Here is a 23,653-nt window from a genome sequence, read left to right as displayed (position 1 = left end):
GAGATGGAAAGGATGCCAAGGGTGCCCAAACGGATACCCGACAAGAAAAGGAATAACTGAAAATGATGCCCCCTCCCATGGGCAACCCCCACTTATATACTGAGCATGACGTTCATGGCATGGAATACTCTCTTTGGCCAGTTTGGATCAATTATTCTGTCTGTCTTTCGTCCAGCTTCCTGCATCTGCACGTTAACGAGACCTTAACGAGACTTGGAAAGCCAGACAGTGTCCTTGGTCTCATTCACAACAACTCGTATCATCAGAATGTTTTTATCAACATTCTTCACACACGAAATCCAAAACACACCGGCTACTGAGAAGAAAATGAACTCCATCCCTGCTGAAACCAGGACAGGTCTTCTAACTCCTTACTGGAGTCCTCCTCTGTCTCCAGGCAGGCTGTCAGTTGTTCTTATCTTGGCAAGCTGCAGCTTCTGCTGACAGTTGTGGCCTCCTTATCTTCTGGTTTGCACCCGTTGCAGGGCCTTTCTCTGCGTAACTCAGTAAAAGTTCAGCATAAGTGGAGTGTATTTAGATGAACGTTCGCAGCTTGCAACCTAAGGCTTTGACGAGCCTGGCAAAAAAAAATGCTGAGCAGTTGTAGAGAAGATTCTCTAACATATAAATTAAACAAATTAGAGGAGGAGTTCAGATAGCACCCAGGTCTGAAAATCAAGCTGTGTAAGGTCAGTTAGCAGATGGGAGATCTCTGCTGTAGCTGAAAGTATAAAACGTCGAGGCCGTTTCTGGTAAAAGCTCCCGTAACTGCTGTCAGGTTCCCTGCTCCTCACCCTGCTCCAGACTGACAGAGCATCCACGGTGGCGAGATCAAGACGGGAGCTTTGACCGCCCCAGATTGTGGCAAAGCAACTTCATCCTCGTGCACAAATCCCGCACCCCTGATGGTGGTGGGGGGATGGACAGTCCACGCACCCGCCTGCCAAGCAGCCCAAGTTGCTATGTTTTCCAAACACTCTGGAGATTTCCCAGATGAACTGTAGCTGTCTTTTGTCATTTAAAGCCTTTTATCTTCATTTTATCCCTGGTTTTCCAAAAGCTTAGTCAAGGATAGAGAAGATGGAGACAACTGGAAAGCCTTGCAGGAGCTCTGGGCCCTCACTCCATGTTCTCCTCAATATCAAGCCTAAGCCCCCCCCGAGCCGTATTTCGCTCTTGGGATAACAGAGAAGAGAAACATCACAGAGCAGGAAATACAAACCCACATCTGAAAAGGAAACCGAAAGTGAGCAGCGTGAAATGCGCAGGAGAGGACAAAGAGGTTTATTTTGGTTGATTTTTCCAGCAGGTGTACTCCTTTGGCTTCAGATCCAACCACGCTTCTCCTCAGGGGACATCATCTCCACGCCTGCCGCACAGAGCCGGCTTGACCCACTGAGGAACGATGGATCCCAACAAGGTGAATCCAGCACAGGAATGGAGCGCAAGGACTAAATCCAGTGGTTATGCAGAAAATGAGGAGGATACACGGGGCTCGGAGGGTCCAGACTCGGGGGGACGTGCACATGGACATGTAGGCCCCTTTCCACCCATGCCAAGCTGAGACTGGACTGAAGACTCTTCTCCCACTGCACGTCGGGCAGATGAGGGGATGATAAGCCTCAGCTCCACACTAACCAAGCCTCTGAGCTCCTGCCCACGGTGCTCCAAGGTTGATTTTTAGCAGGCAAAGGTGTTTAATCACTCTGGAGATCCCCTGCGCTTCCCTCACAAGCCCAGGGCATTTGAAACATTCGCATTGGCAACCGGGTTGTCTGGGAGACACACACACACACACACAAAAAAAAAGAGAAATTAGGAAATTCTGGTCTTCCCAGCGATGCTGAAAGGATATTGCACATTTGTTTTGCAACACATGAACGTTTCGGGAACCTCGGGGCTGAGGCTGTAGAGAAAGCTGGCGGGTTCACGCTGGGGATGCCGGAAACCTGCTGCCAGACGGCGTGTCCCACTGGGGACAGTTGTGACATAGCCCGAGCCACCCAAAACCAAACATGGTGCAAAGCACCATGATGAAGCAGCCTCACTTGAGGTCCTTTTCTCAGGGGGAGGCGGGGAGGAAGGCACCGGGTTCTGCGGCACAGTTTGCAAGCTCACGCGCACGCGCCCACGGCAGCAATATCTATCCCAGCCACCCCGTCCTTTGCTCTCTCCTCCCCGAGAAGACGCTGGGTCATGCCCCGGGGGATGCGTCATGGGCAGGAAACCAACTTCAGCTTCCTTTTTCCCCTGCGGCTTGGTCCTGGGGCCCTCAGCGCTGCCTGCAGATCAGCATGGTGAGAAGGAGCTGGCCGGCCGAGGCTGTGGGTACCCTGTTCTTGCTGGGCTGGCTGGCAGGTAGGTGGCCGGGCAGGGTGTTTCGGGGGGCAATTTGGAGAGTCACACTGGGGGCAGCACCATGGGATGACATGGGGTGAATTTTCGATGGTCCCCTCGGGAAGTCTTTTGCACGGAGAGGAGGGAGATCCTTCTAGAGAATAAGTCGAAGCACCACCCAAGAGCCAAAATTGCGAGTTTCTGGAGCAATTTCTAAGGAGTCCAACAGCCTGAAAACACAGGATGGGCTTTCTGGAGCGTCTGAAGGTCCATCTCTGCTGTGGTAGGTTGTGGACAACCCCTGACCAGTGACTTATTTTGCCAACAGAGATGTAAGGAAGGTGGCAGCTCCTGCAGAGGGAGTCACATCTGTGCATTGATCCATGAGCAGGGGGTTGGTCCGACCCTTTTGGGGTCCAGGTGTGGTGTGGTTGTCCCTGGCTGGGCAGGAAGGGCCAAGGCATCACCAAAAAGCTCCTTTTGCTCCTCACTGATGGTCTCTGACCTCCTCCGTGCTGAGATCCACAGGAAAGTCTCCTCATCTTCTTCAAGCTTTCCAAAGGTTGCGTCTCCAACCTCGAAGAGGTGTCCTCTCCAGGGTGTTCTCTTCCAGACCAGCAGACCATCTCAGACCAACCCCTTCTGCTGTCCCCTACAGGTGCTGGTGGGATGGAGTCAGAGACCTGCAACTCCCCAGGTGAGCGCAGACAAAAGGGGTGGTCGGAAAAACCCTCGAGGTGCACGTTGTAAAGATGCTTATCTCCTTTTGGATGGTATCTCCCGATCCTGGGGTGTCCAAAAAGGCAGCTCTGATCCTAGGGCTGGTGTTTTCTTACAAGGTAGAAGGCAAACCAAAAAGGAAAAAAAAAGAAAAGAATTCCACCATATATATGGGTTTTTTTTTGTAGGGTGCAGCATGAAAGATATCAAGTTTGCTAGCAAGGACTTTGGTGGAGGAAGTTGCAGTTTTTAATTTGATGACAGAACGGGAAATATTGGCTTGAAATTAAAGAAAACAAAACCATTCCCCTTTGAAAATATCACAATGATGTGCTTTGGTTCCCCCGATTCCTCACATTTTGTCAGTCTTTTCTGAAAGACTCTGCTCGGATGGAAAAAACCGGGCTCGATCACTAGAAACAGTATTGGTTGCTGTATTTACCCTCCTGCTTTTCTCCCGCTGTGTCTACCTGTATCCTGGCCCGAGCAGAGCTTTCGCTTTCCTTTATTCCAAGTATTCCGCGAGTCATCAGATGACTGAAAACCAGGCTCATTCAATCTCCTTCTCCTTTTTTCCCCACTTTAATTTGCTGTTTCTACCAAAAACCAGCTACAAGGTCAACTCTGAGGTCGGAAAGATTGCTTATCTGCACACCATCACACCATGACCGTGTGTCTTTGCTCTTGCAGGTGACTTTCCCCCACCGGCACTCTTCCCAAACATCTCCTCAGCTCAGGAAGGTGACGTGATTCTTGCCCGGTGCCTTGTTTTTTCCCAAATCCCCATCACCCACATATTCTTCTGCAAGAACGGGGTGGAGCTGGTGAACCACCCGGTGGCAAAAGGCCAGTTCACCTCCACGCTCGCCATCCAGCTCTCCGCAGAGAGCAGCGGCACCTATTCCTGTGGATACCAGCGGTGGAGCCACCTCGGACAAGTCATGTTTTCGAGGCTGAGTGTCCCATGGCTCCTGAGCACCAGAGGTGAGCAGAGACAAGCACGTGGAGGTTGGCGCCATCTCTGGGACAGCCCTTGAGAAAATCCAGAAGTTGTTGCCCCTGCTTGCATGAACTCAAGGTCCCTGCAGTGCCAACAGAGTTGGGTCTTGACCAGCAAGACCAGTCCACTGCAGAGATGGTCCTGGTTAACCTCAGGTCCCTGCAGTGCCAACATGGTTAGGTCTTGACCAGCAAGACCCATTGAGTGAAAGGATGCTCCCAGTTAACCCCACTAGAGAATCCTAGGTCCAGCCTAGGAGTAGCCACACACCACCCCAAAACATCACTGCTTGGCCGTGTTCTGTCAGCCCCACAGCATGGGAAGGAGTGGGCAGTTTGGGGATGACGCTTTCTCCATGTTTGCTGTCTAGGTGGGAAGGATGACCCGAGGAACGGCAGCATTGCTACCAGCCTGGAGCCGCCAGCCGGAGGTAAGCGTCCCTGCTTTTTTGGATGAAGTTTGGCAAAGTATCCTGGTTCTCAAGCTCCAAGGTGCCACCAGTGATGCTACCAGCTTCAGGTTGGCCAGACCCTGCAAATGGAAATGCCTCATTTTTCTTTCCCGGGGGAGCATAGACCTTTACCACAAGCCAACTGAGATATGTGCTGCACTTAACCTCACCTTCCCCTTGCTCCCTGATGGGCCGCTGAGGCAAATCAGCTGAGAAAGGGACAATATTCTCAACCCTTTCCCAAGACCTGGAGGTCCCTGGGTTGACCTTCTCCCAAGACCTGGAGGTTCCTCGATTGGGTACAAGTTGCTGTGAGCTCTCATTGTAGGGAAAGGAAATATGGGGCTGCATGAGGAGGAGCATGGCCAGCAGATTGAGGGGAGCTACTGTCTCAGTGCTCTGGAGATCTCTTCCAATCAATACAAAGGTGGCTCTGTAGGCTTCCTAGCACAACCAAAAATGAACCATGCTGCCCAGGACGTGGTGGGGATGTCTGGGGCTTGGCTTTACCCTCCTTGGCCTTTGGGACCCAGTGCTCCACCTCACCACCATCTGGTCTCTTTCTCCCAGCGCTGGGAGTCTCCATCTGCCTGGCCTTTGCAGTCTTCTCCCTCCTGGCTCTGGCTTTGGGCGTCCATCTCCTCCTGCAGATTGGTAAGAGAACCACTGGCCCCGCTGTGTGGCGCCTGTTAACCGTATCGACGGCCTCTGGAAGTCCCCACCGAGGCATGGAGCTGCATGCGCATCACGGGGCTTCCTCTCTGCAGAGATGATCCAACACCACCTATTGATCTGTCTTGCCTGCAGGAAAGCGAGTCCAGCTGGCCAGGTTGAAGAGCTTCATGCGCCAGTAGACAACGACAGCATTTCATAACTGCTATGAGGGAAGAGATGTCCAAGAGCCCTCGCGGTTTGAGGGCCCGTTGCCAGACCAGACAGAGGCTCCAAGGTGCTGGGGGGTCTGCAGCAAGGACCACGGCGAATTAGCAGTTCCCCATGGCCGTGGCAAGGGGGAATTGGCCCAAGATGGTGTCCCTTGACTCAGTGCCACCTGCACTGCATCTCCAGCTGCCGAAAGCAGCTCTCCAGCACCCCGGGGAGCCAGCTTCTTCATCTACAGGCTCAGAGACACAGCCCTCGGCCAAAACACTCTGCCTGAGCAGGAGAAGAGTTTGCCCCAGCTGTGAACATCATGGTGGTTCTCGGGCAGAAATAAATTTAAAAGGTCCTTTAATTAAAAAGATGGCTTGCCTCTGATGGTTGGCCCTTTGCATTGGTCCCTAAAGGTCTCATGGATGCTTAATTCTCCACCAGACAGAGGTAGGAGCCTGAGTCCCATGCAAGCCTTGGCTGTGGACCTTGCCTCACATGGTTGGAACCCACCAAGACATTGCCCAAAGGCACACCAGCCCCGGGACTTGTTGCCAGCAGCTCCCAAGCATGGGAGAGGGTAAATCTGGTGGGTCTTCCCATCAGGAAGGTCCACCAAGGGTCCCATCTGACCCACCAGACATTCAAGAAGGACCTAGGGGTGAAGGGAAAGGTTGTGTTTAGGGTCGCGTCACCCACCCCCTCGTCTGGAGGGAGGGAGGCAGGGTCATTGGAGAGAGGGCGATGGTGTCGTAGTTCAGCCCCAACGGGGACCAGACTACGCAGTCTCTCTCTCACTCCCCCCCCACTCTCCGAGAGAACAGGGGGAGATTTGACAAACAAAAGAAAACCAGGAAAAAAAAACCAAACACGCGGGTTGAGATTGAACAAAAAGTAAATTTAACAGTAATGACAGAAGAAAACAAGACAGTGATGGAACACAAATACAGTACAATAACTCACAACAGATCTCCACATCCAGTCTCTTCCAACTAGGAGGGCCTCCCTTCAGCACCCTCCTCACTTACATACTGAGCATGATGTCAGATGGGATGGAATAGCCCTTTGGCTAATTTGGGTAAATTAACCCCAGCTGTTAGCTAATTAGTTAACTATCCCAGCCATAGGGGCTACCAGCTTCAGTTCTCCACCCAGCTCAGGTAAATATTAACTCTATCCTAGCCAGAACCAGGACAGATGGAGACATCTCTGCATGGCTTTGCCCTGTCCTACCTCTCAGCCGCACCTAACCCTCAGCCAGCAACCAAAAAGGCTTCAATTTGCATTTCAGAGCTCCCTCGCACCCTTCTTCCCCGCAAAACCCAGCAGCCCTCATCGCACCTTCACCGCGAACCCACAGCCCCAGTGACTCCCATCCCCCTCTGGTGCCCCCGGCCACCATGTCACTTACGTTTTTCTTTTTCTTTTTTTTTTCTCCTGGTTTGGCTGCCACTGCTACTTCCAATTGCAAAGCAGAATAAATAAATAAATAAAAATATATCCCCAGGAAAAAATCTGTTCGCTCACAGGAAACCTCAAACCTCACAGTGAAACTTGACACAGCTCATGGTAACCACCAACCACCATCAGATAACGTGGCACACGAAGAAACCCAGGGTTGTTTTCTCCTCCTTCACTGCATACGAAGGAAAGCAGAGCAAAATAAAAGATTTTTTTTTGCAAGGAGGGTCAGAAGGGACCTGCCCCACCACTCGCAGCGCTTGGCTGGAGGTGGCCCAGCTACACCAGGTCTTATCTCCAAAACGTCCCCCTGTAGACGGAGGGATGGGCGGGCAGATGGATGGAGGGTGCAGAGATAGGCTGGGTTAGGAGGGAGATGACTCACGGATCGGCACAATCCCCGCAGGAACATCGCGAATGGAAACAGAGGGATGGTCTGGCAGATGGAGGGCTAGGTTAGATGTTTTGAACCCGACGTCCAGGTAGAAAACGTAGTCCAAGGGGCTGGAGAAGAGGATGGCCAATGGGAAGGTGTCTGCCCCTTACACCAGGACCCCCAGGTGGATGCCAGCTGGACAAACACCAAAACTAAACCCACGCGGTAACTCACATCAAAAGCAGCACATTCAGAACAGGTTTCCACCAGGCGCTGCATCCAAGCAAGCTCCCAGGGCCCAGCCCACCCACGGGGCCTTCAGCCCACGCTCCCCTTCCTCGCTGCTCAAGCCGGAGTCCTCTGAACTGACAAAAAAAGGGGATTAGGGGAGGAAAGAAGCATCTTCCATCCTACCTGGGCTCCCTCCTCTCATATCCTAGTGCAGCACAGCACGAGTTTGGGTGCACGATTGCTTTGCTCAACGGTTTCTCGAGGGCAGAAGGTTCTGCCTGGTGTCTGCGGTCACACAGGGGAAGGAGGTTCCCACCTCGCCGGCGCCCAGGGCCACCCCGTAACAGGGGACACCATCCAGAGGGTCCACCCCACGGTCCTAGGCGGAGGGTGCCAGCATCTCATCCAGCCTTGCCTCTGTCTTGATGTGCAAGTCCGAGACGTCTAAGACAGGGTCAGGCATTTTGGGCAAGCCGGGCGAGCCGGCCAGGGGCTCGCAGCTGTCCTGGAGCGCGCCAACGGCGAAGCCCAAAGGGGTTTTGGCGTCGAAGGGCTGGCAGTCGGTGGGGAGGAAGCAGCCCGGCGTCCCTCAGCACGTTCCTCTTGTGTTTCACGGGCTGGACATGGCCTCCAGGCCGAGAGAGCCCTCGCTGGCCACGGAGACGTAGGTGCCCTCCCGCACACCAAGCGCTCGGCCTCCCATCTCTCCCGGCCCACGCGGAAGCAGGGGTGCTTGGCCTGCAGCTCGGTGCTGGACTCGCCGTTGCGTTTCGGCCCGGTACAGGGCAGACGGGGTTCGGCCTGAGGGGAAAACAGAGGAGGGGGAAGACGTGAACAAGTTTTACACTGCGCCGGGGACCCGGGTGGGGACGCTCAGCGGCACCGCAAAGACACCCCGGAAAACGGCCGCACGCAAGAGCCGGGCCTGCCAGAGCCGCCCCCGAACGGCCGCGGGCTGCGGGAAGCTGGGGTGAAGTGGGGAGCGCAGCTCGGCGCTCCGGATATCCCCCCAAAACGGGAGCACGGCTCAGCGCTCACGATGAAGGAAGAGGGGGTAAAGGAATGAAACTAGGGGGGAAAGTAAGGAAGGGGGAAAGGAAGAAAAATAGGGGGAAAAGTAGGAAGAAAGTGGGAAAAGCAAGAAAGAAAGAAGGGAGAAAGAATGAAAGAAGGGGGAAAGCAGGAAAATAGGGGGAAAAATAAGGAAAATAGGGAAAAAGAAGGAAGGAAGGAAGGGGGAAAGAAGGAAAATAGGGCGGGAAAGAGGGGAGCAAAAAAGGAGGGGAGGGGGAAGGAGAGAGGGAGCCGCGGCGCAGCCGCCCCTGGCCCCACGCAGCTCCCGGGGCGCAGGATGAGGCCCCGGCCCCGGCCCCGGCCCCGGCCCCGGCCTCGGCGGGGCCCGGCCGCGGTGCCGCCAGCGCCGTGACCCGGCTGCACCCCCGGGTGGGGGGACCCCCCCCCCAGCACCCCCGGGACGAACCCCGCGCCCCCCCCGCCCAGCAGCGCCCCGCGCTGCCCCGCCCCACGCCGGTACCGGAGGGGGCGTGGTCTCCTCGCCCCGTTCCCCGCCCACTCGTCCTCTTCCCCCCCCCCCCATTGGCCCGCCGCGCTGTCACTCCCGCCCCCTGCCGCAGGGGGAGGGGATTCCCCCGCTCCGGCCCGGGGCGGGGAGGCGGGCCTCAGCATGATTGACAACGCCTTCGTCCAATGGAGCGCTACGTGGGGCTTTCCCTCACTGTCCCCCCCCCTCCCCGCCCTCCGCCCCCTCCCCCGTACGGCGGCCGAAGGGGGCCATGCGGGGGGGGGGGGGAGGGACCGGGCCCGGCCGCTCTGGGCCCTTTGTGTCGGCGAGCGGGGAGCGGAGGGGCTGCGGCACCGGGACCCCAGGTCCGGGGGGGCTGCGGGGTCGGGGGGGGGGGGCTGTCAAAGGCGGGTGGGGGTGGTGCATGGGGAGGGGGCTGCTTTGCCAGGCTGGGGGGGGAGGGGGTGTGCATGGGGGGAGGGTGGGCTTTGGATGGTCCGGGGCGGGGGGGGGGTTCGACACATTGCGTGGTCCTGGGGGCTTTGAATGGCCGGGGGGGGGGGGAATATTGCACGGTCCTGGGGGCTTTTAACGGGGGGGGGGGGATATTGCACGGTCCTGGGGTGGAGGGGGGAGGACTGGGGACGTGATCCTGGGTGGGGGAGGGTCTTGACGAGCTCTGTGGGGGGGTCGGGGGGGACACGACACACATGGCGTGGCCCTGGGGGGCTCTGCAGGGCTGGGGCGCCAGAGCGGGGTGGGGGGGCTTTGTAAAGCCACGTCTTCTTCTCCCCCCCCCCACCCCACCAGCTGCTTTGCAAAGCCCCCCCCCCCATCGCACCCCATTGCCCCCCGGGGGGAGCTGCGGCTGGGGGGGACACACGGCAGCGATGGAGCCCAGCAGCGCAGAGACCCCCACACCGCGACCTCGCTGGCGGCTGCGACCGGGGGGGGGTCGCCAGCGTCCCCCGGCCCCTCGCCCCACCTTGCCGCGCCCGGAGGAGGAGGAGGAGGCAGAAGGGTCCCCGACGTCCCTGGGGCGCGTGGCCGAGAGCCGCCGCTGGCCCCGGGGGGAGTGGGCACGGCGGTTGGTACCGGCGCTGCACGGCAGCGGCGGGAGCAGCGGCGCCGGCACGGAGATGCGTCGCTTGCGCTTCCGCCAGTTCCGTTACCAGGAGGCGGCGGGCCCGCGGGACGTCTGCCGGCGGCTACGGGAGCTGTCGCAGGGCTGGTTACGGCCGGAGGTGCGGAGCAAGGAGCAGATCATGGAGCTGCTGGTGCTGGAGCAATTCCTCAGCATCCTTCCCGAGGAAATCCAGAGCTGGGTGTGGGTGCGCCACCCCGAATCCTGCGCCCAAGCCGTCGCCTTGGCCGAGAGCTTCCAGCCGGGACAGGGAGATCCCCGTGGGATCTGGGAGCAGCAGGTGAGAAGAGCGGCCGGATCCTGCCCCGCGTGGAGGTTTGCAAGGAGCTCCCCCCCCCCCGTCCCCCAAAACCCGGCACAGCTGTCCCCCCCTCCAGCATTGCTTCCGAGCACGTTCCCGCGGGACCCCCCCAAAACTGACCCTGGAAAGGCGGGAGGGATGGGGGTCCCCCTGCGCCCCTCTGCAGCCCCCGGCTGCCCCTTTTTCCTTGGCTCCCACAGGTGACGGTGCGCGTGAAGGTGGAGGAGGTGGCCCTGGGCGACGCGGAGGACCCCGAAGCGCTGGGGGACACACCCAGCCCCCCAGCGGAGTCACCCCAGCTCCCCTCGGGGGACGGCTGGCAGGAGGAGGTGGCCCGGGGCAAGGTCAAGTTTGTCCCCGAGGAAGAGGAGCGGCGCCTGCTGGAAACAGGTAACGGGCTCGAGGAAAGAGACCCTTCACCCCCTCAACACACAAAAAAAATAAAAAATAGAGAGGTGAAGAAGCTGCTGCAGGAGCCAGGGGAGCTCAGAGGTGGTGGGGTGTCTCCTCCTCCCCACAGAGGCTCCCACGGCGTCATCGCTCTTCTTTGGGGCGCTTTTGTTGCTCTCGGTGGAGGAGGAGTGAGAGCGAAGGGCGGAAAAGGGTCAAAAATGAGGTCCCGGTGCTGGGGAAGCTCTTGGGGTGTTGAGGAAAAGGAGAAAGACGCGACCTCCGCGGGCTCCCGATGGAGACACCCCCAGCGTGCCGCCACGCGGGATCTGGAGCCTCGCTGCGGTGCGAGAAGAAAGGTCTCCTTGGGCTCCAGAGCCAAACTGAAGTGAGAGGAAGGGGCTGGGAGACGCGTCGGAGACGTCCACGCCAGCGTGGGAAGCTGGAAGACGGCCGTCTCCTGAGCTGCGGAGAAGCTGGAGAAGGATGGAGATCTTGGGGTGAAGCTCACGAGCGTCCGTGGGGAGCTCCTGTTCTCCCTGTTTGTCCTCGGGAAACCGTGAGCCCCAAAGTCTTGTTCCCTTCCTCCAGCGTCGGCTCCTCCGTCACGGCAGTGCTGGAAACGCTGCTTTCGGGAGCTGCGGTGATGGCGATGATGGTTGGTTGGAGCACGGTGGGCTCCTCTCCGAGTCCTCCTGCAGCCGGCCTTGCCTGCCGGACCCCGCTGGGCTCCTCTGCTGAGGTGGCCTCGTCCTCGTCCCTGTGCCGCCATGGCCTGAGCTCCGCCCGCGGACGGCCGTGGGCTCTTGCTCAGCGGTGGGAGCTGGATCGTCTCCGCTGCTGCTGGAGGAGACCAAGGGCGGTGGGGTCAGAGGAGGGTGGTGTCCTCCATTGAGACCTAAATCATGAAGCATCTTCTCCGTCCCCCCTACAGGTCCCACCGCAGCCAGCAGAGACCCAGAGGCGGCTGTTTTGCAGTGGCAAGACCCCCCGCGTCCACCCGGCGCCCTCCAGGGTATCCCAGCAGCCGGGACCCCCGCCCGGAGAGGGACTCACCGGCGACAGATCCCACGGGATCCCGCCACCTTCCCGCAGCCCCTCGCCCAAGGTCCGCCCGGACCAGTGGAGGACACCAGGAGCTCAGAGAAGCCCTGGGTGAAGCGGGAGCCGTCGGCGCAGGGGAAGGACCGTCCGTACCCCTGCGGCGAGTGCGGCAAGAGCTTCGGCCGGTTGACCCACCTGAAGACCCACCAGCGAACCCACACGGGGGTGAAGCCCTACGCCTGCGGGGCTTGCGGCAAAAGCTTCGGCCACCTCTCCACCCTCACCACCCACCAACGGCTTCACACGGGCGAGCGTCCCTACGCCTGCGGCTCCTGCGGCAAGACCTTCACCAACCCGTCGGACCTCAACAAGCACCAACGGTCGCACACCGGCGAGCGGCCCTACCCTTGCGCCGCCTGCGGCAAGCGCTTCAGCCAACAGTCCAACCTCACCATGCACCAGCGCAGCCACACCGAAGAGCGGCCCTACCCCTGCGGCACCTGCGGCAAGAGCTTCAAGTACTTGGCGGACCTGACGGTGCACGAGCGCTCGCACACGGGCGAAAGACCCTTCCCCTGTCCCCACTGCGGGAAGAGCTTCAGCAACAAGTCCTCCCTCGCCCGGCACACGCGCATTCACGCCCGGGCGGCTGCCAGGGACAAGTGATGGGCTTTGGTGGTTGGGAGGGTGAGGAGGCAGCGCTGCTTCGTCCTGGCGGAGGAGGTGATGATGGGGGACCACCACGAGGGACGCTTGAGGTTGGGCGGGTGGGCTGGACCGGGCAGATGCCCCGGATGGCTGGTGCTGGTTTCCTCGCCGGCCGGCGCCACGCGACTGCTATAGATGGACTGGTTTGCAACCAGAGGAGATGCAACGTGGATGGTGGGATGAGGAGCTGATGACCAACGTCCCCCATGAGCCTGGTGGCTACAGGATGCTGCGTCCCAGAGATGTAACGCAGCTGGGGGTGAAGACGAGCCGATGATTGGTGATGCTCCAGGATGCAGCTTCCTGGTCCCAGAGGAGACGCAACATGGATGGTGGGATGATGGGCTGATGATTGATGTCCTCCGTGAGCCTGGTGGCTCCAGGATGTGTCTAACGTGATGCTGGAGGAGGTGGCAACACGGCTGGGTGTGAAGACGAGCGGGTGATTGATGTCCCCTGTGAGCCTGCTGGCTCCAGGACGTGGCTCCCTGGTCCCAGAGGAGGTGCAGCATGGACGAGGTGAAGACAGGCCGATGTCCCACCTGAGCCTGGTGACTCCAGGACTGTGTCCCACAGGAGATGGAACGCGGATGGGGACGAAGATGAACTGATGGTTGATGTCCCCCAGGACCCTGGTGGCTCCCTTCTCCTTCACCCATCTCCTGTGGGTGCGTCCATCTCCCCTCCACCCTAACGCCGCCACCGCGATGCCCCAGCTCACCTTCTTCCCCGTCCGCTGCTGCCGTCCCGTCCCACCTCGTGCGCCGGGCCTTCCAGTTCAGAGCCCAGCCTACCTCACCCGCACGGGAGCGCTTGTGGGACGCAAGGCACTGCACCCGCGCTCCCCCTCCCCCGCCACGCGGGGTCTCCCCAAATCTCTTCCCCTTGAATTCCCCCACCCAGACCTCCAGGACCCGCCCCCCAGGTCCAGTGGGCGGAGTGGTGTGAGTACGCCCACCGATTGGTCACCTCCACTATCGCGCCTGCCTTGGCAGGAAGGTGACACGAGGAAAGGGTAAACCTGAGATGATGCCACCTCCTTGAGCGTCCTCAAAGGGGCACAGCCTCCCCCCTCATCCTGAGATGGCACCACCCCCATGAGGGTCCTCCAAGAAGCACAACCTCCACCCTCATCTTCAGAGGATGCCACCTCCACGCGCGCCCTCCACCATCACCCTGAGATGACGCCACCTCCACGCGCGCCCTCCACCATCACCCTGAGATGATGCCACCTCCACGCGCGCCCTCCACCATCACCCTGAGATGACGCCACCTCCACGCGCGCCCTCCACCATCACCCTGAGATGACGCCACCTCCACGCGCGCCCTCCACCATCCCCCTGAGATGACGCCACCTCCATGAGGGTCTTCAAAGAGGAACGCCCTCCACCCTCAGAGGCAGATGATGCCACCTCCATGAGCGTCCTCCAAGGACACAACCTCCACCATCATCCCGAGATGAGTCCTTGCCTTTGAATCCCCTGTTTTGGGGTTTGGTGTTTTTTTTTTTTTCCCTTTCTCCTTACCCCTTTGCTTATAAAGTTACTTTTTGGGAGTGCTCGAACGAACCACGCAGCTGAATTTGTTTGCTCTGCCGGCATTTTTTGGTGAAAGAAGACGAAAAGACGCCACGGATGTCGCCGCAGGAAGGCACATCCGTCCAGCGCTGGCCAGAGAGAGGTTCCTTCGCAGGCAGCCGCTCTGCCGGGGCGGAGGGAGGCCTCTGGTGAAGGGTTTGGGGGAAAAATGGAAAAATAGAGACTGTAAGAAACACGGTTTTTTCTGCATTCTGCACTGGTGCCGTCCTGTTTTGGGGAGAGATGGAGGTTATCGGGGAAAAAAATAGAAAATGCAGACCACAGAAATAGCATTTTTCTGTATTCCATGTCGTTGGTGTGTCTTTTTGGGGAGAGGTGGTTATTTTGGAGAAAATAGAGAACAGACTGGAAAAGCCCCACATTTTTCTGCATTTTGTGGTGTTGCCGTCTTGTTTTGGGGTGAGATGCTAGTTATTTGGGGGAAAAAAAAACCAAAAAAGCACAGAAAAAGCAGATTGCAAGAAGCAGATACAGGGAGCCACCTCACCATCACCTCACCTCACCCTACGCCGGGCACGGCGGGACGTCGGTGATGGGCCAGCACTGCTCGACGCCCGCCCAGACGCCCGCCACCGCCCGGCTGCGCGCGCCCCCCGTCACGGCCACGCGGTGCAATTGACCGTCGTGGAAATCGCGCAGCAGCTGCGCCGTGAAGGGGATGCGGACGTCCAGCCGGCGTCCCGCCAGGGCCACTGCGCACACCGTCCGGGGCTGCAGCTCTGCCTCCACCACGTGGGTATGGATGACGTACTGGCTGGTGCTGGCTCCCCCCACCCAGGGGATGTTGGTGACGTTGGTGACCTCCCAGCCCGTCCCGTTGAAGGCCAAGAGGGTGACTTGCAACACCCCATGAACGCTGGCGAAGACCCTCTGGTCTATCTCCCAGTCGTGCTCCGTCTCGGTGGCCTCCTCCAAGGCGACAGCTTTACGCACCCGTCGGCAGCCCTCGTTCCTCACCGTGGTCCTCGTCAGGGTGACGTCCTCCCCGCGCTCCACCGCCCCGCTGATGTTGTAGCGGACGTCGGAGATGGTGACGTTGGCCGGGCCCTTCTTGACCACCAAGACTTGGTACCACTTGTACCAAAACTCCTCAGCATCCACCACGATGAAGGCAGCCCTCTGCTCTTTGGAGACCTTGCCCAAGCCGTAGCGGTTCCTCCCAACAAAGACGTCAACAGACGGGCAGCCCTCGACGGCATTTTCGGGCACATTGCCGAAGGAGTCATCCACCCAATCCAGTGCCTCGAAGCCTCCCACGTTGACCAACACCTTGAAGGTCTTGGACCTGTGCTCCAATCCTCTGAACGGGAAGAAGCAGATGGGACCTCGTTCGGGGATGTAGGCGCCGGTGTTGCAGCCGTGCAGCTGTGTTGAGCAGACGTACTCCATCCTCTTGGCGTAGTCGTTCCAGTTAGAGACGGCATCGGCGGGCAGCTCACCCTCGAAATCCACCCACTTCAGGTACGAAGGTGGCTCCTCGTCTCGCTTGCTCCGGGGAAAGCTCCAGCTGGCGGCTGCCAGGAGGAAACGGGGGATTTTGGTGAAGCGAGATGTCTCCGTCCTGCCCCACTGGCTCGAAGCTGCCCGAGCAACGTCCTGCAGAGACCCGGGAAGCGGCCGGTGCGCAACGCCCCGCGCTTGCCCCAGCACGGATGGCCAAGAAGATGGTAAGCGAGACATCTCAACCAACCCTTCGTAATTTTGGGGGGGCAAAATGGGGCGCAATCCTGCTAAAAATCAGAAGAACAGAGACCATCACATGCTGGAGGGCCGAGGGACGGGTGAGACCGTGTACTGGGTTTGCGTGGCAAGGTTGTGGGGCTGCAGCAGAGACAAAAGCCGTGGGGCTGCCCCACATCGGAAACTGCTGGGTCCAGTTGGCTTTAAAACGGAACCACCAGTGCCAAAAGCTGAGCCCACCCGCGATGCCGGTGGCACCTGTGTGACAACGCGTTTCAGAAAAGCTAAAAAACACAGAGAGGATTGAGAAAACGGGAGGAAAACAACCCTACGGCCGCCGAGCCGGGTGACGGAGGAGGGCAAGGAGGCGCTCCCGGCGCCAGAGGTTTCCCCTACAGCCCTGGGAGAGCCTGCGCGGGAGCAGGTTCATCCCGACGGACTGCGCCCCAGCGGAAGGACGCGCGCGGGAGCAGGGGGAAGGACGCGCGCGGGAGCAGGTTCATCCCGACGGACCGCGCCCGCGGGAAGGACCCGCGTGGGAGCAGGTTCATCCCGACGGACCGCGCCCCGGCAGAAGGACCCGCGCGGGAGCAGGTTCATCCCGACGGACCGCGCCCCGGCAGAAGGACCCGTGCGGGAGCAGGGGGAAGGACGCGCGCGGGAGCAGGTTCAGCCCGACGGACCGCGCCCGCGGGAGGGACCCACGCGGGAGCAGCTGTGAGGAACCGGATCCCGTAGGTGTTAGGAACTGACCGCAGCGCCCGTCCCCCTGCGGCGCTCGGCGTGGGGAGAGGAAGGCAGAAGAGTCAGGAGTGAAGCCGCGGCTGGGCAGAAGCTGGGGGAGATGTTTCTCGTTCTGTCTCTGTTTCTCACCCTCCTGCTCCATTTTAATAACCAATAAATTAAATTAACCCGCTCCCACTCGGGTCTGTTCTGCCCCCGCCAGGCGCGTGATGCCCTCCCACCCAAGAGCTTTTTTTGTCTCATTTTCTCCCCATTCCGGCCAAGGCAGGGCAGAGAGCGCGTGGGCCGGCATCCTCCAGCCAGCCAGGGTCAACGTACAGAGAGCAGGGCTCACCTGGGTGCCGCGGAGGTCCCGTCGCTCCCGCCGCCGGGCTTTCGGCAGCTCCCTCAGCCCCACCGCTCCCTCGGCCGAGGAAGAGGAGGGCGGCGGCGAGGAGCAGCTGCGGGTAAGAGCAAGGGAGGCGTCACCCCCTCGGAGCCCGCTCCCGCGCGCCGGCGGCGAGTCCCGGCCGGGAGCCGGGTCACGGCCGCGTCCCGAGGTCTCCGGCCGGGTGGTTTTTGGGGTGAAATCCCGGCCGGCCGTATTGACGCGGCGTTAACCGTCAACCGGCGCCAGAGCGGGGAGCGCAACCTGGCACCCGCTGGCAGTACCTCTCGCTCTTAAATTTTATAATATTTCTTTTCTTATTGTACTTCATTTTTAAATAATTATTTTCCAGGAGCTCGGAAGCGTCATTTTTTTATCCCCTGCAGCGCTCAAAAAGTCCCCCGAATAACCCCGAGCCGTGCCCCGCAAAGCGCCGTACCTCGCGCGTCGCCATCCCGCCGGCCGCCTCCGCCGGCTGCGATTGAAATCCAGAAATCGGTTATAAAGAAACCCGCGCACCCAGCCGCCCCGCGGCCCCCCTCCTCCTCCTCCTCCCGCCCCGCGCGCCGGCCCCCACGGCCTCGCCTCCCGCAGGGCCCCCCAGCTCCACGTTCTGGGGTGAAAACCCGGCGTTTCGGGTCCCGCCGGGGCGATTTACCCGCCAGCCGCGGCCCCCGACGAAATCCCGAGCGGCGTTCGCCCGCGGTTCGCCGCCCCGCGCCGCACTCCCTACCTCGCCTCTGCTCCTGCTCGGCCGCAAACCCCTCGTTTTTGGGGCGTTTTCAGTCTTTTTTGGGTCACTTCTAGAGCGGTGCTGTCTCCCAGGGACCGCGAGCGCGAGCCCTGGCTAAGGCCAAAGTCTGAGCGGGAAGAGAAGCGCAAATAAACGCAGAAAAAACCCAGGAGCTGTTGGAAATGTTGCAATTTTTCTGTGTTTCGCAGCATCGCGGCGGAGGTTTTGTTGGTTTTTCTGTTTTTTTTTTTCCAAAAAAACCGTTGTGTTACGACGCCGGCACCCGAAAAGCACCCGTGAGCGGGACGACCGCCCGTCGCCGGGAGGGCCGCGCGCCCGGAGCGGTTCCCCTCACCCCGAAACGCCGCTCGGGAACCAGCGTTCCCCCGAAAACCCCACAGCAATCGCCCCGTTTCCGCACGCTGGAAAGCAAAACCTCCCCGCTTTCAAAAATAATCCGAGTTTTCTGCTTCAGCCTTGCAGGGCAACGCAAACCGGAGCAAACCGGGACGGCCGGCGCGTCGGCAGGATGCAGAAACGCAAGAATCGGGCGAATCGGGCAAAAATCACCCAAATTCCCCGCGGGCGCTGAAGCGGGGTCCCCCCAAGGTGGCTGGGGGGGGAGGCGAGGACGCAGCGGTTGGGGGTTTTCGCCCCCTCAAAGCGGGGGGGGAGGGTTCAGGAGGGAGCCAGGCGCACCCTCCCCCGCTCCACAGCGGCCACCAGTGATCCCCAGTCCCACACTGGGAGGCACTGGGCGCCCCCTCCCCAGGAAGCAGCCGGGGGGAGGCAGCTGGACCAACGTGCGGCCTTTATTGCCCCGGGGGGCGCGGGGGGGGGGTAAATGCCCCCAAAATGGGGCAAACACCCTTGGGGGGGAGTGCAAACACCCCAGGAGGGGGCAAAGGGCTCGGGGGGGGAGGGGGACCCCCCCACGGGAGTCAAGAATCCGGAGAGAGGGGTCGAAACCCCAGGGGCGGGGGGGGCAGACACCCCCGGGCATCGCGGTCCTGTAGTGTCCGAGGGTCCCCTCCAGCCCGGGGTCAAAGGTCACTGAGAGGCGGCCCCGGGGGGTCACAGGTCACCGTAGGTCAAGGCTGGAGGTCAAGGGTCAGCCCTAGGAGTCACCAAGAGGCCAGGCGGGGTTGGGGGTCAATGTTGGCCAAGGTCAAAGGTCAGCGCGGGGGCGAGGGCAGCGGCTGCAGGTCACACGGGGTCGGAGGTCGCCGAGGTCAATCCCGGGGTCGTAGGGCGCGGGGAGGGGTCCGGTCGGGGGTCGGGGGTCAGTCCCGGCGCAGGTTCTTCAGCCGCTCCTCCAGGTCGGCGTCGGCGTCGGCCAGCGCGGCCGCGGCTTCGGGCGCCCGCCCCTCCCCCGCCGCCAGAGAGCCCCCGGGCGGGGGCAGGGCTGGGGGCAAAGGGCAGAGGTCAGAGGTCAGCACCCTCCGGCCCCCTAAACACCCCCCCAGTGCCCCCTCGCTGTCTGACCGCACCCTGCCCCCCCTGCGCTGCCCCCCACCCCCGCACTGCCCCCCCTGACCCCCCCCGCCCCCCACGCCCTGCTCCTTCCGCACTGCCCCCCCTGCCCTGCCCCCCACCCCCCCGCACTGCCCCCCCGCCCCCCACACCCCCCACCCTGCCCCCCACACCCTGCTCCTTCCACACTGCCCCCCCTGCACTGCCCCCCACCCCCGCACTGACCCCCCCTGCCCCCCACCCCCCCGCACTGCCCCCCCGCCCCCCACACCCCCCACCCTGCCCCCCACACCCTGCTCCTTCCGCACTGCCCCCCCTGCCCTGCCCCCCACCCCCCCGCACTGCCCCCCCCGCCCCCCACACCCCCCACCCTGCCCCCCACACCCTGCTCCTTCTACACTGCCCCCCCTGCACTGCCCCCCACCCCCCCGCACTGCCCCCCACCCCCACACTGCCCCCCATCCCCGGCCCGGCCCCCCGCCCCCCTTCCCCCCCCGCTCACTGGCCAGCTCGTCCGTGAGGTTCAGCCCCAGCTCGTCCAGCACCTGCGACACCACCGCGTCGCTGCGCGGCACAGCGGGTCAGCGCCGACGCCCGGACCCCCCCCGGGGGTCCCACAGCCCCCCCCCCACCTCAGGGCTCCCCAGCCCACCCAGGGCGACCCCCCGCACTGCCACCCCCCCCCAAAACCACCACGCCCTCATCTCCGCATGTTCTCCGCGCCCCCCGGTCCCCCGTCTCCCCTCCCCGGCCCCCAAATCCCGCCCCCCCCCGTCCCCTGCACCCCCTCCCCACCAGCCCCCCGCACCCTCGTCGTCCCCCCGCCCCGCCCCGCCGCCGCGCCCCCCACCTCTCCTCCTCGTCGTCCTCGTCGCCCATGGCGTCATCGATGGCGTCGTTCATCAGCTCCTCCTTCATGTCCATGATCTCCGCCTGCTTCTCGAACTCCATCATGATCTTCTGGATCTGCGGCAGCTTCAGCTGCGGGGCGACACGGCTGGGGGCGGGGGGCACGCGGGGACGGACCCCCCCCGCGGCCTCGCAGCCTCGGGAACCTCGCCACGGCCGTCTCGGGGGGGGGCTTTTGCGGTGGCCGCGGTCTCGGGGACGGCCCCGCGCCCGCCTTGAGAGGTTTCCGGTGGCCGCGGCCTCGGGCGCGTCCCCTGAGGTTGCCACAGCGTGGCGGACATCCTCGCGGCCACCCCAAGCAGCGTGCGGTGGCCACAGCCACAGGGACGTCGTGGTCTTAGGGGCACCTTTACGGGTTGCCCCGGGGCAACCGGTGGTGGCCACAGCTCGTGGTGGCCGCGGTCTCGGGGATGTCCTCGTGGCAGGGCAGATGTCGTGGCCACAATCTCAAGGACATCGCCACGGCCCCAAGGACACCCCCACGGCCACCCCAGGGGAGCTCGCGGTGGCCACGGCCCCGAGGACATCGCCATGGCCACCCCAGGGCAGGCAATGACGGCCGCAGCCTTGAGGATGTCCCCACAGAACATCTCCCAGGGGCCACAACTTTGGGGACGTCCCCACAGGCACCCACCTGCCGGTTCATGGTGGCCATGGCCTTGGTGACGCCTTTCATGGCCTGGGCCATGGAGTTGTTGGACTTGAGGGTCTGGATCTTGAGGGACACAGCCTGGACGTTGGCTCTCATGGTGATGAACTTCTTGACGTAGCGCCGCGTCCGCACCAGGTCCTTCGCCATGATCTTCACCGCGTCCTGAAGGCCGGGTGGCAGGGGGACACCGAGTAACCACGAGGTCGCCCAAGAGGCCTACAGGACCTCCAGGGACCCTCGGGGCCCACCACCATCTCGCCAGTCTCCTGGTCCCCCTTGTACCCGCAGCGGTCACTCGGGGACTCCCGCGGTCCTGCCCGAGGCCCCGCCACAGCCCCCTGCTCCTCTCCACGCGGCCCGTGTCCCCGCCAGGTGCCCCAGTCCCACCACGATCCCCTGCCTCCCTCCACAGTCCCCTGGTCACCACTGGTGGTCCCCCAGTCCCACCACTGTCCCCCAGGTCCCCTCCACGTCTCCTGGTCCCAGCAGGTGTCCCAGTCCTCTCCACGTCCCCACCGCAGTCACCTCCGAGAGCCCTGGATCCCTCTCTGTCCCCCGGTCCCTCCCGTGTCCCCTGGAGCCACCTTCACCCCCTTGTCCCCTCCACGTCCCCACCGGCGTCTCCCGCTGCCGTCCGCGTCCCCCCGCGTGTGGCGGCGTCCCCCTCACCATCTGGCCCTGCTTGGCCATCTTCTTGATGTCGACGATGATTTTCTTCTCCTGCGCCTCCAGCTTCTGGCGCTCGCGGTCGAGCTCCCGCATGGCGCGGGCCAGCGCCCGCTGGTTCTGCCGCAGCAGCTCCTCCGGCGTCTTCCGGCGCGCCCGAACAGCAGGTCCATGGCGGCAGCGGCGCCTCGGCCACGGGGAGGGGGGACGCGGGGGGAGGGGACGCCCACGGGGCGCAGAGGGAAGGGCACCCACGAGGGACGCGATGCGGGGACACGGGACGTGGTGGGACAGGGGGATGTGGGGGGGACAGGGGGACGTGGGGGATGTGGGGGGACAGGGGGACGTGGGGGGACAGGGGGATGTGGGGGGACAGGGGGACGTGGGGGGACAAGGGGATGTGGGGGGACAGGGGGACGTGGGGGATGTGGGGGGACAGGGGGACGTGGTGGGACAGGGGGATGTGGGGGGACAGGGGGACGTGGGGGATGTGGGGGGACACGGGGACACGGGGGACAAGAGGATGTGGGGGGACAGGGGGACGTGGGGGGACAGGGGGGATGTGGATGGGGACGGGGGATGTGGGGGTCACGGGGACGTGGGGGGGACGTGGGGACACGGGGGGACACAGATATGGGGGGGCAAGGGATGTGGGTGGGACAGGGGGATGTGGGGGGACAGGGGGATGTGGATGGGGATGGGGGGATGTGGGGGGTCACGGGGACGTGGGGGGACACAGATATGGGGGGGCAGGGACGTGGTGGGACAGGGGGACGTGGATGGGACGGGGGGACGTGGGGGGGACACGGGGACACGGGGGGACACAGATATGGAGGGGCAGGGATGAGGTGGGCCAGGGGGACGTGGCGGGACAGGGGGACACGGGTGGGACACAGATATTGGGGACGTGGGGACACGGGGGGACACAGATATGGGGGGCAGGGACGTGGTGGACGGGGGGAACGTGGGGGGACACGGGGGGACACAGATATGGGGGGGCAGGGGTCGTGGTGGGACGGGGGGACGTGGGGGGACACGGGGGGACACAGATATGGGGGGGCAGGGACGTGGTGGGACGGGGGGACGTGGGGGGACACGGATGGGGGGGACACAGGGACAGGGTGGGGACACCGGGGCCGTGGGGGGCACGTGGGGGGCACGTGGGGTGACACGGACACGGGGCCGTGAATATTCGGGCACGGGGACACCGGGGGGGACACGGAGGGGCAAAGACAAGGGGTCCGTGGGGGGGGGACACGGACGGGGGGGGGGCGGGAGGAAATGGCAGAGCAGAGCGAGGGGGCGGGGGGGACGGGGGGGGGACATTGGGGGGGACAGGGGGCGGGATTGGGGGGGGGACATGGGGGGACACACGTCACAGCGCCGCGTGGGGTCTGTCCCACCGCCCCCCCCCCACCCCCACAGCCCCCCCGCCCTGATTCTTTCCCCCCGCCCCCCTTCGCCCATGGCAACAGCCCAGCCAATCGCCATGCGAGGAGCCCCGGCCCCCGCCCCCCCCCCCCCGCACGGGGGGGCCCCTCCCGCCGCGGGGGCACCCGTGACTCCACGGTGGCCCCCCCGCCCCTCCCCGGGAGGCCCCCCCAGCCCCCCCCCCCCCCCCCCCCCCCCCCCCCCCAGTGACCCCCGTCCCGGGCCGCTCCACCCCGCCTCCCCCCCCCCCCGGCTCCGCGATCCCCAGCACCGGGCCGCTCTGCTCCCGCCTCCTCCTGCTCCGCGGTCCCGGTACCGGGGCCCTCCCAGCGCCCCCTCCCGGCCCGGGACCCCCGGTACCGAGCCCCCCCCCCCGCTCTCCAGGGCCCCCCTCACCCCGACCCTTCCGCCTCTCCCGCGCGCTTCCGCAAACCTCGTGACGTCACCGCGGGGCCTCGATCACGTGATGGTGAGGAAACCGGTGAGGAAACCAGCGAGATGAGCGGCTGGAGCGGCCGCTTGCTGCGTGGGGAGCACCGAGAGGCGAGGCCAGAGCGGCGCCGAGGAGCCAGAGCGGGCCCCTGGCGGCGCGGATGTACCGGGGCGGACTGGGGGACCCTCGGACCGACTGGGAATACTGGGCTGTAATGGGGAGCACTGGGAGCGACTGGGAACACTGGGACGTAGTGGGCTGGACACGGGGGCCTATTGAGGGTGACTGGGATAAACTGGGAGGCACTGGAGGAGGACAAACTGCGGCACATCGCAGCAACTGGAACATACTGGGCTATACTGGGGGCCACTGGGAGAAGGAACTGGGGCACTGGGAGGAGAAGGTGGGGCTA

At 62.7% G+C, this 23,653-nt stretch overlaps 4 protein-coding genes and 2 long non-coding RNA genes across 8 annotated transcripts; 3 read left to right on the top strand and 3 right to left on the bottom strand.

The window, feature by feature from the left end:
- Positions 1-1,267: 1,267 nt before the first annotated feature.
- On the bottom strand, positions 1,268-8,305 carry LOC147596892 (uncharacterized). Of its 2 annotated transcripts, none has more exons than XR_015261310.1 (2): positions 6,786-8,305; positions 1,268-3,168 (listed from the first exon to the last, which is right to left on the bottom strand). It is a non-coding gene; the product is annotated as an uncharacterized LOC147596892 (long non-coding RNA). The 2 variants fall into 2 exon arrangements; XR_015261309.1 differs by having other exon boundaries at positions 6,790-8,305.
- LOC147596893 (uncharacterized) lies at positions 2,016-5,765 on the top strand. Of its 2 annotated transcripts, XM_086769324.1 has the most exons (6): positions 2,016-2,358; positions 2,996-3,034; positions 3,748-4,041; positions 4,428-4,487; positions 5,079-5,162; positions 5,316-5,765. In XM_086769324.1, exons 1-6 carry the CDS (start codon positions 2,016-2,018, stop codon positions 5,360-5,362), a joined length of 867 nt encoding a protein of 288 aa, XP_086625450.1. In that variant the 3' UTR covers positions 5,363-5,765. The 2 variants fall into 2 exon arrangements, with proteins under 2 accessions (XP_086625450.1, XP_086625449.1); XM_086769323.1 differs by having other exon boundaries at positions 5,079-5,765.
- A 927-nt stretch (positions 8,306-9,232) lies between the features above and the next one.
- LOC147596891 (uncharacterized) lies at positions 9,233-12,640 on the top strand. Its single transcript, XM_086769318.1, has 4 exons — positions 9,233-9,333; positions 9,779-10,392; positions 10,614-10,803; positions 11,738-12,640. Exons 1-4 carry the CDS (start codon positions 9,240-9,242, stop codon positions 12,511-12,513), a joined length of 1,674 nt encoding a protein of 557 aa, XP_086625444.1. The 5' UTR covers positions 9,233-9,239; the 3' UTR covers positions 12,514-12,640.
- Positions 12,641-14,139: 1,499 nt separating this feature from the next.
- On the bottom strand, positions 14,140-17,901 carry LOC104475639 (natterin-3). Its single transcript, XM_086769261.1, has 4 exons — positions 17,678-17,901; positions 17,384-17,425; positions 16,912-17,017; positions 14,140-15,667 (listed from the first exon to the last, which is right to left on the bottom strand). Exons 2-4 carry the CDS (start codon positions 17,396-17,398, stop codon positions 14,658-14,660), a joined length of 1,131 nt encoding a protein of 376 aa, XP_086625387.1. The 5' UTR covers positions 17,399-17,425; positions 17,678-17,901; the 3' UTR covers positions 14,140-14,657.
- On the top strand, positions 16,136-16,749 carry LOC147596890 (uncharacterized). The gene is made up of 2 exons (XR_015261307.1): positions 16,136-16,257; positions 16,331-16,749. It is a non-coding gene; the product is annotated as an uncharacterized LOC147596890 (long non-coding RNA).
- Positions 17,902-18,817: 916 nt separating the features above from the next.
- On the bottom strand, positions 18,818-21,550 carry CHMP2A (charged multivesicular body protein 2A). The gene is given in 6 exon segments (XM_086769253.1): positions 18,818-19,082; positions 19,653-19,714; positions 20,001-20,131; positions 20,694-20,873; positions 21,381-21,530; positions 21,533-21,550. Coding segments are annotated over 6 exon segments (663 nt in total). The 3' UTR covers positions 18,818-18,960.
- Between the last annotated feature and the right edge of the window lie 2,103 nt (positions 21,551-23,653).

The sequence above is a fragment of the Chlamydotis macqueenii genome, chromosome 34 (genome assembly GCF_036417535.1).
Source record: "Chlamydotis macqueenii isolate bChlMac1 chromosome 34, bChlMac1.mat, whole genome shotgun sequence".
Lineage (NCBI taxonomy): Eukaryota > Metazoa > Chordata > Aves > Otidiformes > Otididae > Chlamydotis > Chlamydotis macqueenii.
The sequence above is the reverse complement of the archived record's forward strand: the minus strand, read 5'-3'. Positions and strand labels throughout refer to the sequence as shown.